Here is a 12,032-nt window from a genome sequence, read left to right on the forward strand (position 1 = left end):
GCATTGTGATAAGGATAATGGGAAGACATGAAATCTGTTTATGAAATCTGCTGCATCTGAAATATCAGATTACTGACTTAAAGACTGTGAAGCGCCTTGGGTTGATTTGTGTTGTGATTTGGTGCTGTATATTTATATTAATTTAATTGAATTATTGGCTTGTCATCCTGAAGTATGGGAGCCTTCAATTCCTAATCACTGTGTTTTGTTTTTTGTTTCTTCTCCTACAGGCGGTGTTCGACTGTGTGGTAACATCTCTGAAGAACGTCTTCAACATCCTGATTGTTTATAAGCTCTTTATGTTCATCTTCGCTGTCATCGCTGTGCAGCTTTTCAAGGGGAAATTTTTCTACTGTACCGACAGCTCAAAGGACACAGAGAAGGACTGCCAGTAAAACTGATTTACTTTCTCTTTCAAATTTACTATATTACTTTCAATTTCAATGTATTTTCATTTATATAGCACCAAATCACAACAAAGTTGCCTCAAGGCGCATCACACTTTCCATTTGTTTTTGTTTTTTTATTCCTTTTTTGTTTGTAAGTACATTTTTATTTTTAATCATATGTGGGCGTGAAGATGGTCAAGGCTATTCGCCCTATTGAGGTTTCAAATCCCACAAATCTTGCAAAATTTCAGAGACTTTGCCGCTCTGCGAGATGTCAGTTACATTGAGAACTGCATTGAATTGGTCTTTTAAGGCTGCATTTTAAAGGCTGCACACGGACAACAGCATTAACATCGCAACATAAAACTCTTTGTCTTTGTAGTCTGTCGCAGGGCCACATATAGACTCCATATATGTGGCAAGTACAACCTGGAGTTAAAAAAAAAAAAAAAACCTTGACCGCAATGACTGACCTTTGGTAAATTTGAATTCATCTGGGCAGTTACAGATGAAAATCTAAATTGTGTCCTTTAATCATAATAACTTTGACCTTTGCCCAAACAAACCCTTTAAGGGCACTTTTGTGGTTGAATGTCATTCACATATCAAGTTAAGCGGAAATCAGCCAATGGACACAAAGATTTTCATTCAGTCAATTGCACAAGCATCAGTGTGTTTTGTTTTTCAGCTGGTTGTTTGTTCTAAGTGCATTGAGACACAAACTTCTAATGAATCTGAGAGAAATGTTACAAGACTTTCATAAACCTTGCTATTCTTGTCATTTGTCATTTTTGTTTTCAATGTACCTCTGGTGTCACCGGTTTTTCCCTCAGAGGGTACTACATCGACTATGGGAAGGACAAGAAAGAGGTGAAGAGAAGAGACTGGAAGAGGCACGATTTCCACTACGACAGCGTCATCTGGGCCCTGCTCACCCTCTTCACTGTCTCCACCGGAGAGGGTTGGCCGCAGTGAGTGTGGATCACTGAAATAAAACTTAATTCTTCCCATGGATAAGAACAATCTGAAAGATCCTTCCTACACATTCAATTCCATTATGAGAGAACTTGTTAATTTTTGGGAGCATTATAATAACCTTTTGACATCTGCTGTTTTTTTTAAGATGGCTAAATCTGACCTTTGAGAAAAGAAATTTAATAGGAGTGATCACTTGTGCTGAAGATTTTGTCATTCATTATTTCACAATAAGGTTACAACAATGTTTCATTTTCATGTGCTGTAGTTAATGGTGTCTGCCAAACAGCAAAGTGCCAATTAATTTCCACTGAGGTAAATGCTGTGAACACCAAAATTGTCTCTGCTCTTCTTAATCGCCACCGTTGCTCATCATGTTTAAAAAGGAGGTTCTTAGTAACACAAAAACAATAAGCAAAAAAGTTAACTTTTATTAAAAACAATTACAAACATATATTTCAATGTACAAAAATAAACTGTTCAACCTATGAACTTTTTTATCACCTCAATCAAGGTGTGTGTGTGTGTGTGTGTGTGTGTGTGTGTGTGTGTGTGTGTGTGTGTGTAGCAGTTTTCCCTTTTTTTCTAGTTTTGACTGTAATATTGGGCCATTGACAGTGTGTGGAGTTTTTTGGGGGGGATTCTACACTAACAGCTTTCAAAAGTTTTCATAAGTTCAAATGCTGTAACTTGTAGATGCCCCCCCCCCCCTCCATAATTTTCAGATTGAACACAGACATGCTCCATGTCAGTTACACAACATTTATATGTTATTACTGACTTGATAAATGCGGCAATGAGAGACAATCATGTTATAATTAAAATGTGAAAATAATATTTCTCATCGCAATGATTTCAAGTTCAATGAAATTTAATTTTCAATTTCAATTTATTTTCATTTATATAGCTCCAAATCACAACAAAGTTGCCTCAAGGCGTTTCACACAAGTAAGGTCTAACCTTACCAACCCCCAGAGCAAGCACACAGGCGACAGTAGTAAGGAAAAACTTCCTCTGTTAATTTGAGGAAGAAACCTGAAGCAGACCAGACTCAAAGGGGTGACCCTCTGCTTGGGCCATGCTACCGACACAAGTTACAAAACAATTCACAAGATGAATATACAGGAAATGTTGGTGCACAGGACAGGAGGGTTACAGAAACAGACACCACACCCATCTCTGGATGGAGCTACACCTCAAACAGAGAGAAAAAAAATCTGTGTTTTATTGTTGTTGTATTGCTGTATAATATTGCGCATCTAAAAATGCTCTTAGTTTACACTGAAAAGGGACACTGAAAGGTTAAGAAATTATGCTAATGTTTTGCACCTGAATCATTAGTTTCTCACAGTAAATTTATAATAAAAAAAAAAAAAAATACCTTCCCATATGTACAAGGACGGTTTGACAGTGGTGAGATGCACGGTAGGAATGACAGATGGATTTAAAGTGGTGGGATTACATCAAGGATGGGCTCTAAACCCTTTCTTGTTTACAGTGGTGATTTACAGGTTGATGGACAAGATCAGGAGCCTCCATGGACTGCTGTATGCAGATGACATTGTGATGTGCAGTGAGAGTAGAGAGCAGGTTGAGACGAGCCTGGAGAGGTGGAGGTACGGTCTCGAGAGAAGAGGAATGAAGATCAGTAGGAGCAAGATGGGATGCGTGTGTGAATGAGAGGGAGCCTAGTGGAATAGTGTGGTTACAAGGAGTAGATGTGATGATAGATGAGTTTAAATACTTGGGGTTAACTATTACAGAAGTATTGGAGAGTGTGATGGAGGTGAAGAAGAGAGTGCAGGCAGGGTGGAGTGGGTAAAGAAAGGTGGCACAAGTGATTTGTGGTAGAAGGAAATCTGCAAGAACAGTTTTTCAAGATGACAGTAAGACCAGCTATGTTGTATGACCTAGAGAAGGTGGCACTAACAAAATTGTCAATTGCAATTGTCTTTGGGAATGACAAGGATGGACAGGATTAGGAATGAAGATATCAGAGGGACAGCTCAGGTAGGGTAGTTTTGGAGACAAAGTCAGGGACAGAGAGATGGTTTTGGCATGTATGGAGGAGGGACCCAGGGTATTTCGGGAGAAGGATGCTGAGAATGGAGCCACCAGGCAGGAACAGAAGAGGGAGGACAAAGAGGAGGTTTATGGATGTACTGAGGGAGGACATGCAGGTGGATGGAGAGAGGAAAGAGCAGAAGACAGGTTGAGATGGAGATGGATGATCTGCTGTGGTGAGCCCTAATGGGAGCAGCTGAAAGAAGGAGCCAACTTTTTGTTTTTGCAGTGTTTGTACATCACCTTTGCCTGATCTGGTCTCTCTGGGAATCTGGTCTCTGGCCTTCAAGTGGAAGTGTTTCTGTTCATGTTGTTATTGAGTGGGTGATTCTTCACACACTTTAGGTGATATTTGTATTTCCAGGGTTCTGCAGCACTCGGTAGACGTGACAGAGGAGGACAGAGGTCCAAGCCACGGCAACAGGATGGAGATGTCCATCTTCTATGTCATCTACTTTGTTGTGTTTCCCTTTTTCTTTGTCAACATCTTTGTGGCGCTCATCATCATCACATTCCAGGAGCAGGGAGATAAGATGATGGAGGAGTGCAGCCTGGAGAAAAATGAGGTTAGAGATGATCACTGTTGATAAAGTCTTTCAGATGGATGGCTCTGAGACAAACTGAAACATCTGTCTTGTTCACAACAGCAACAATACAAAAGACATACTGAAGCAGCAAAAAAAAAACAAAAAAACAATGATCCTTGTCATAGACATAAAAGCAAAAGATATTACCAAGCAGCATGCTGTCTGATGTGCTGTTCAGTTTCCTTTCTCATCCTTATTACTCTCTTTCTCTCTGGTTTCAGAGAGCCTGCATAGACTTTGCTATCAGTGCCAAACCGTTGACCCGCTACATGCCGCAGAACCGGCACACGTTCCAGTATCGTTTGTGGCATTTTGTGGTGTCGCCCTCATTTGAGTACACTGTTCTGGCCATGATTGCCCTGAACACCATCGTACTGATGATGAAGGTAATGACAGGAAAATACAGACCAAATGAGGCACATATATACCATAGTATTGTATATACTCTGTGTGTGTGTGTGTGTGTATATATATATATATATATATATATAAAGTAGGGATGTGAATTGTACAACAACTCACGATTCGATTCCGATTCTTGGGGTGACAATTCGATTCAGAATCGATTTTCGATTCAAAGAGCTCTGAGAAATAGTTATATTACTTAAAAAATGTTTATGTTTAAGAAAATGCAGCTTTACAAGGTTAATCAAGTGCTTCTAGATGTAAATTTACTTATCTGCTGTGCTCGTTCAGAGTTGGCTGGCAGTTTAGCAAAGCTTTGGTCAGTAGTCGGCTGCTTTTCCCCTCTTTTAGCTCCGGGTGATGGCGTAGCATGTGGGTTTGCAGATTTGAAGTGTTTCCGAAGTACTTGACTTTAATTTTGCAGATTTTTGCACACTGCATAAGTCATGTCAAGCTCCTTCTTACGCAGAAAATAATAAAATCCAAAATGCGCCCAAACATTTGCCTTCAGCAAAGACGGTGCTGGCTGAATTAGCTCTTCGTCCGCCATGCTAAGCTGCAGCTCACAAATGTTTGAACCACGCCAGACCCTCCCCTCACGGGGACGCTGTAGTACAGAAGCTGTTGCCTGACAAACAGTACACGCAGTGAGTAAGCAAGAAAATGTTTTTAAAAATGCTTTTTAAAAATCGATTCTTTGACATTTTGGATCGATTCAGAATCGTAATAAATAAGAATCGCGATTCGGACGTGAATTGATTTTTTTTTTCCGGCACCCCTAATATAAAGACAAGATGCTCAAAGTAATGAAAACAACAACTAACAATTGATATCTACAACCCCTGGCAAAAATTATGGAATCACCGGCCTCGGAGGATGTTCATTCAGTTGTTTAATTTTGTAGAAAAAAAGCAGATCACAGACATGACACAAAACTAAAGTCATTTCAAATGGCAACTTTCTGGCTTTACGAAACACTATAAGAAATCAAGAAAAAAAGATTGTGGCAGTCAGTAACGGTTACTTTTTTAGACCAAGCAGAGGAAAAAATTGTGGAATCAGCCTGTAAATTTTCATCCCCAAAACTAACACCTGCATCATATCAGATCTACTCATTAGTCTGCATCTAAAAAGGAGTGAACACACCTTGGAGAGCTGTTGCACCAAGTGGACTGACATGAATCATGGTTCCAACACGAGAGATGTCAATTGAAACAAAGGAGAGGATTATCAAACTCTTAAAAGAGAGTAAATCATCACGCATTGTTGCAAAAGATGTTGGTTGTTCACAGTCAGCTGTGTCTAAACTCTGGACCAAATACAAACAACATGGGAAGGTTGTTAAAGGCAAACATACTGGTAGACCAAGGAAGACATCAAAGCATCAAGACAGAAAACCTAAAGCAATATGTCTCAAAAATCGAAAAATGTACAACAAAACAAATGAGGAACGAATGGGAGGAAACTGGAGTCAACGTCTGTGACCGAACTGTAAGAAACCGCCTAAAGGAAATGGGATTTACATACAGAAAAGCTAAACGAAAGGCATCATTAACACCTAAACAGAAAAAAACAAGGTTACAATGGGCTAAGGAAAAGCAATTGTGGACTGTGGATGACTGGATGAAAGTCATATTCAGTGATGAATCTCGAATCTGCATTGGGCAAGGTGATGATGCTGGAACTTTTGTTTGGTGCCTTTCCAATGAGATTTATAAAGATGACTGCCTGAAGAGAACATGTAAATTTCCACAGTCATTGATGATATGGGGCTGCATGTCAGGTAAAGGCACTGGGGAGATGGCTGTCATTACATCATCAATAAATGCACAAGTTTATGTTGATATTTTGGACAATTGAAAGGATGTTTGGGGATGATGAAATCATTTTTCAAGATGATAATGCATCTTGCCTTAGAGCAAAAACTGCAAAAACATTCCTTGCAAAAAGACACATAGGGTCAATGTCAATGAGCAGATCTGATTTGATGCAGGTGTTAATTTGGGGGATGAAAATTTACAGGGTGATTCCATAATTTTTTCCTCAGAATTGAGTGATTCCATATTTTTTTCCTCTGCTTGGTCTAAAAAAGTAACCGTTACTGACTGCCACAATCTTTTTTTCTTGATTTCTTATAGTGTTTCTTAAAACCAGAAAGTTGCCATTTGAAATGACTTTAGTTTTGTGTCATGTCTGTGATCTGCTTTTTTTCTACAAAATTAAACAACTGAATGAACATCCTCTGAGGCCGGTGATTCCATAATTTTTGCCAGGGTTTGTAGTTTGCTAAGAGATAAAGAAAAGGACATGGAAGGAGTAGGCCAACAAGCAAGTACATCTATGTTACCTTTGACTCCAATGACTCTAACCTTTGCCAAAACAAACCCTTTTAAAGGCAGTTCTGGGATTGACTGTCATCCACATATCAAAGTTGGTGGAAACTGGCCAAAGGACCTGGGAGGGGAACAAACAGACAGATAAATCACCATTTTACCTTTGAGCCAGTGACCTTTAGCTTGAATAAAACCAACTCCTTAACGGCAATTCTGGGGTCAACCTATGCGCACACTGCAAGTTTAATGAAAATTGGCCAAGTGCCTTAAAGGAGTACTGAAACAAACATACAAACAAAATGCCCCCCACCAACAAAAAAAGAAATTAGGTTATGTGTACTTATATCATTGTTTCAGTTCAGACTTTGTCATGCTGTGACATTTACCCTTTGGAGCTGTTCACACTTTTGCTGCTGTTTATTGTCAGACATGAGCTTTTCTGTGCCTTCGGCGGTTGTTCAGACAGACAGACACAGGGTGACTCAGCCTGTATTAAATATTGATCTATAATGTCCAAGGGCTGCTATTTAGCATGACCTCATTAACTGTGGCTGCCGCCCCTGGAGGAATGACTCCTTTTTTAGTGCGTCAGATGAGAAGTGCAGAGACGAAGGCACTATTTATGGGTTTGGAGGAATTTTCCATCAACTTGTAGATCTGAACTTTCGGCTGCTGGTATCATGAGGTTGAGCTGCAGTGAACACTTTTTGGAGTACTCTGCATTTCAATCTTATTCCTTGTCATTTTTGACCCTTTGTGTTTTCAGTATTATTCTGCCCCGCCAGCGTATGAGGCTGTACTGAAGCATCTAAACACAGCCTTCACAGTTCTCTTCTCTGTTGAGTGTGTCCTCAAAATCCTGGCCTTTGGCTTTCTGGTGAGTCTGAATGTAATTAAAGAGCCTGTCATCTAATTTAGTGTTCAAAAAAATGGCTCTACCATCTTTTTGTTTCTCCACAGAACTACTTTCGAGACACATGGAACATTTTTGATTTCATCACAGTCTTGGGTAGCATCACTGAGATAGTGGTAGATTTGCAGGTAAATATACATATATGCTGTATATAATAAAATCTGTTGTGAAAATGAATTTTAAAAAGTTGTTTGTCTTTACTAGTTTGTCGACACATTCAACATGAGTTTCTTGAAGCTGTTCCGAGCTGCCCGTCTAATCAAACTGCTGAGGCAAGGGTACACCATCCGGATTCTTCTGTGGACCTTTGTCCAGTCCTTCAAAGCTTTGCCCTATGTCTGTCTGCTAATTGCCATGCTCTTCTTCATCTATGCCATCATTGGCATGCAGGTCAGAACGGGATGAGGCAGCTCTTCAATCACCTTTTCCTCTATTTGCATGCAGTTGTTAAAATACAACATTTACAGTTTTGAATCAAAGCATCTCTCAGAAAGTAAAGGCACGTACACAGGGGCCGTGTTAAAGGACTGTTTTGTCACACAGCACTAAAACCTTTGAATGGATGCATGCATTTTGTATATCTATGTGTTGATAGCATGTTCTTTGTGCCCATATGTGACAGTCAGCAGATCTGAACTGTTTGACACATGTGAACTTTGAATCAGGTGTTTGGCAACATTAAGCTGAGTGAAGAGACTCACATTAACCAGCACAACAACTTCAAGACCTTCTCTGGTGCACTCATGCTACTCTTCAGGTAGGATTTTTTTCAATCTGTAGTCCTGTAGCTTGAGACTTCATGTGAATGTCCACTGCAGTTTCCAGGACATGCATAATGTTAGTGGAGTCAGTGAGTCATTGAAATAACTCCTTAAATACTCTTGCATATTCGGCTCTGAACTCCTGAGTTCTGATAAGCTGAAAATCCTATTCTGGGTCAATTGGCAACTTTCATCATGCAAAATAAAATTAAGTCACGCAGGCCTATCGAGTTGCTTGTGAAGCCTTGATGCACGTCCCAAAGGGTCTGGTGGCCACTTGAGGCCTCTGTTTGTTGTTTTCAGGTCAGCTGTGGAATCAAAAGTAAGACTCAGTCAATAATCTGCTGAAGAATTTTGTACAATAATGTTACATTTGTTCAAGTGCCTTATAGTTGGTACTTCGCAATACCCAATGGTGGCTCCAGTTAACCTAACTGTTAGTGTTGATGAATGGTAATCCACTAACAGCTAAAAAATTCAGCTGAATTTACTACTAACCAGTGGTGGGCACAGCTAGCCAAAACGTTAGCATCAATAACCGCTAATCCGCAAACTGAAAAGTTAATTTTTATAACGCTACGAGGTCTGTTAGAAAACTATGGGACCTTTTTATTTTTTAAAAAACTATATGGATTTGAATCATGTGCGCTTGCATCAGCCAAGCTTGAACCTTCGTGCGCATTCGTGAGTTTTTTCACGCCTGTCGGTTGCGTCATTCGCCTGTGGGCAGGCTTTGAGTGAGTACTGGTCCACCCCCCTCATCGGATTTTCATTGTCAGGGAAATGGCTGAGCGACTGGAGCAGCGCTGAATCAAATTTTTCCAGAAACTGTGAGAGACAGCCAGGTGGAAACCATTCGGACGATTCAGACGGCTTTCAGTGAGGATACTCTGGGCGTCACACAGATTAAGGACCATTACAACTGGATTAAAGACGGCCCACAGCGACAAGCGGCCATCGACAAGGCTGAAACGACCAGGTAATTTCCAAAGTGAAGGCTGTGTTGATCCGGGACGTCGTCTAACTACCAGAGAAATTGCAGAAGAGGTGGACATCAGCACTTTTGCGGCACATTCCACTGTTACAGGAGATGTGCGGAGGAATTTGCGCGTCGGGACGGAGCCGCGTAATGGCGCACAACAAAAAACACGTCCGTGTTGGAAGTCTCACAGGACAAGTTGTGACATGCCCAGCTGTTACACAATTTCTCGGATACTCACCCGACTGAAAAGCCACCGAAAGCCGTCTGAATCTTCTGAATGGTTTCCAACACGGACGTGCTTTTTGTTGTGCGCCATTACGCGGCTCCGTCCCGACGCGTGAATTCCTCCGCACGTTTTTCATTACAAAATCTCATGTAACAGTGGAATGTGCCGCAAAAGTGCTGATGTACACCTCTTCTGCAATTTCTCTAGTAGTCAGACGACGTCCCGGATCAACACAGCCTTCACTTTAGAAATGATCTGGTCGTTTCAGCCTGTCGATGGCCACTCGGAGCGCGGTGCGCCCTCCGTCACTGTGGGCCGTCTTTAATCCGGTTGTAATGGTCCTTAATCTGTGTGACGCCCAGAGTATCCTCACTGAAAGCCGTCTGAATCTTCCGAATGGTTTCCACCTGGTTGTCTCTCACAGTTTCTGGAAAAATTTGATTCAGCACTGCTCCAGTCGCTCAGCCATTTCCCTGACAATGAAAATCCGATGAGGGGGGGTGGACCAGTGCTCACTCAAAGCCTGCCCACAGGCGAATGACGCAACTGACAGGCGTGAAAAAACTCACGCATGCGCACGAAGGTTCAAGCTTGGCTGATGCAAGCGCACATGATTCAAATCCATATAGTTTTTTAAAAAAGAAAAAAATCGGATAGTTTTCTAACAGACCTCGTAAACCAATAAACCGCTAAAAAAATTTAGAGGAAGTTACAGCTAACCACTAAGTTTTAGTTCTGACTCAGTACACTGTCAGCTACTGATAAGCCAGTTTCAAGTTTAAGCCTCGCAGAGGCTTCAGAGTAAAATCCAAGGCGATCACAAACCCAAAACAAACAACGAGCCAGAGCTTCTGTCTTAATGCACCCTGCCTGCTGCTGCCAAAACAAACAAACAAAAAACTGTAATTTACTTTCCACATACAACCACACAGACAGTGGTCAGGAGACATGAAATGCAAAGCACTTTTTACTCATGGTTTCACTTATGAACAAAACTAATTCCGGACAGTTTATAGACATTAACGGTAACTGTCGCGGGTGTGAGGCTTATAGACAGCCACATGCACAGCGACCCATGCTGGCCTCTGTCACATTTGATGTTGCGAAAACTGTCTCTCAAGCAGATCTCGTCTCACATTTATAAACAATTTCTTGGCTCTGCACAGTCATGTGGTTCCACTCCCAAATCAAATGGATTCTATTTTGAGCCATGTTTTATGTAAATTATTTGACTCTTACTGAACAATTCTGATAAGAGATCATCCAACCAATGAATGAAGGCTAACACTGTGATTGTAGAGCTGTGAATGTATGTATTCCCCCCGTCCCGGACATCACCTTGAATAATCTTTGATCTGGGTGGCTGGAGTAATAACTGGCTCTTGATTTGAGTGTAACGTGTGTTCAGGAGTGCGACAGGGGAGTCGTGGCAAGAGATCATGCTTTCATGTTTGGGGGGACAGCAGTGTGAGACAGACCCTTCACTGCCTCCTGCAGTACTGATGTCTGACCAAGAAGGGGGCTGTGGGTCCGACTTTGCCTATTTCTACTTTGTGTCCTTCATCTTCTTCAGCTCCTTCTTGGTAAGAGAAGAAAACTGATTTCTCAAAGTTAATGTTTGTGTCAGAAAAATGACTCATTCTCATGTTATTTCTTTTTGAGGATCACCTGCTGTTTATATTCAGAGCTGCTCTGTTACACCTTTGGATGTGGTCCTCAGCTGTACCTTCTGCTGTTTGCCTTTCAGATGCTGAACCTGTTTGTGGCTGTGATCATGGATAACTTTGAATATCTGACTAGAGATTCTTCGATCCTCGGCCCTCACCACCTGGATGAATTTGTGCGGATCTGGGGGGAGTATGACCGTGCTGCCTGGTCAGTGTCTACATTTACATTTTGCACAGTCCCGCTGCAAAACACTTGTCATCATTTTGTGAATAAAGTAGTACAATGCAACAAGCACAGCACACTGAAATATTCTTCTTTCTGTGGCTCTGCATGAGTTTAACATTCAGGTGCTTCCACAGTTGCACACGTTGACACCACCTAACAAAGAGTGTTTGACTGATTCAGACAGCTGTGGTTTATAACTGTAAAACCAAGTTGAACTACTGACTCATCGGTGTCAGTTAAATTGTAAAACCTGGAGCCTCGTGCGTAAAACTTTGCATATATTCACAACTGAGTATACACACAAAGGCAGAAATGTGCACACACATTCTTTTCACCAGTTACAAAGTCACATGCACTTCTCCTTTATAAATATCAAGTGTTGTGACATTGCACACACATGCACAAGCCTGCCTTCCACTCCCATCTTTAGCCACGAATGGATGTAGACACACTCACAGATGATCATTTGCATTTAAATCCTCTGTGTCTAGCATTCTAAAGCCA

At 41.2% G+C, this 12,032-nt stretch overlaps 1 protein-coding gene across 2 annotated transcripts in view; it reads left to right on the plus strand.

The window, feature by feature from the left end:
- LOC117518538 (voltage-dependent R-type calcium channel subunit alpha-1E-like) overlaps nt 1-12,032 on the plus strand; it is a 107,313-nt gene that overhangs the window by 68,893 nt on the left and 26,388 nt on the right. For both annotated transcript variants that reach the window (XM_034179686.1, XM_034179687.1), the window contains exons 23-32: nt 231-391; nt 1,223-1,360; nt 3,793-3,994; nt 4,237-4,401; nt 7,520-7,630; nt 7,714-7,794; nt 7,871-8,056; nt 8,332-8,423; nt 11,044-11,218; nt 11,383-11,510. In XM_034179686.1, coding sequence (XP_034035577.1) covers nt 231-391; nt 1,223-1,360; nt 3,793-3,994; nt 4,237-4,401; nt 7,520-7,630; nt 7,714-7,794; nt 7,871-8,056; nt 8,332-8,423; nt 11,044-11,218; nt 11,383-11,510 — 1,439 coding nt within the window. The remainder of the gene's footprint in view (nt 1-230; nt 392-1,222; nt 1,361-3,792; nt 3,995-4,236; nt 4,402-7,519; nt 7,631-7,713; nt 7,795-7,870; nt 8,057-8,331; nt 8,424-11,043; nt 11,219-11,382; nt 11,511-12,032) is intronic.

This window comes from Thalassophryne amazonica, chromosome 10 (assembly GCF_902500255.1).
Source record: "Thalassophryne amazonica chromosome 10, fThaAma1.1, whole genome shotgun sequence".
NCBI classification, from domain to species: domain Eukaryota; kingdom Metazoa; phylum Chordata; class Actinopteri; order Batrachoidiformes; family Batrachoididae; genus Thalassophryne; species Thalassophryne amazonica.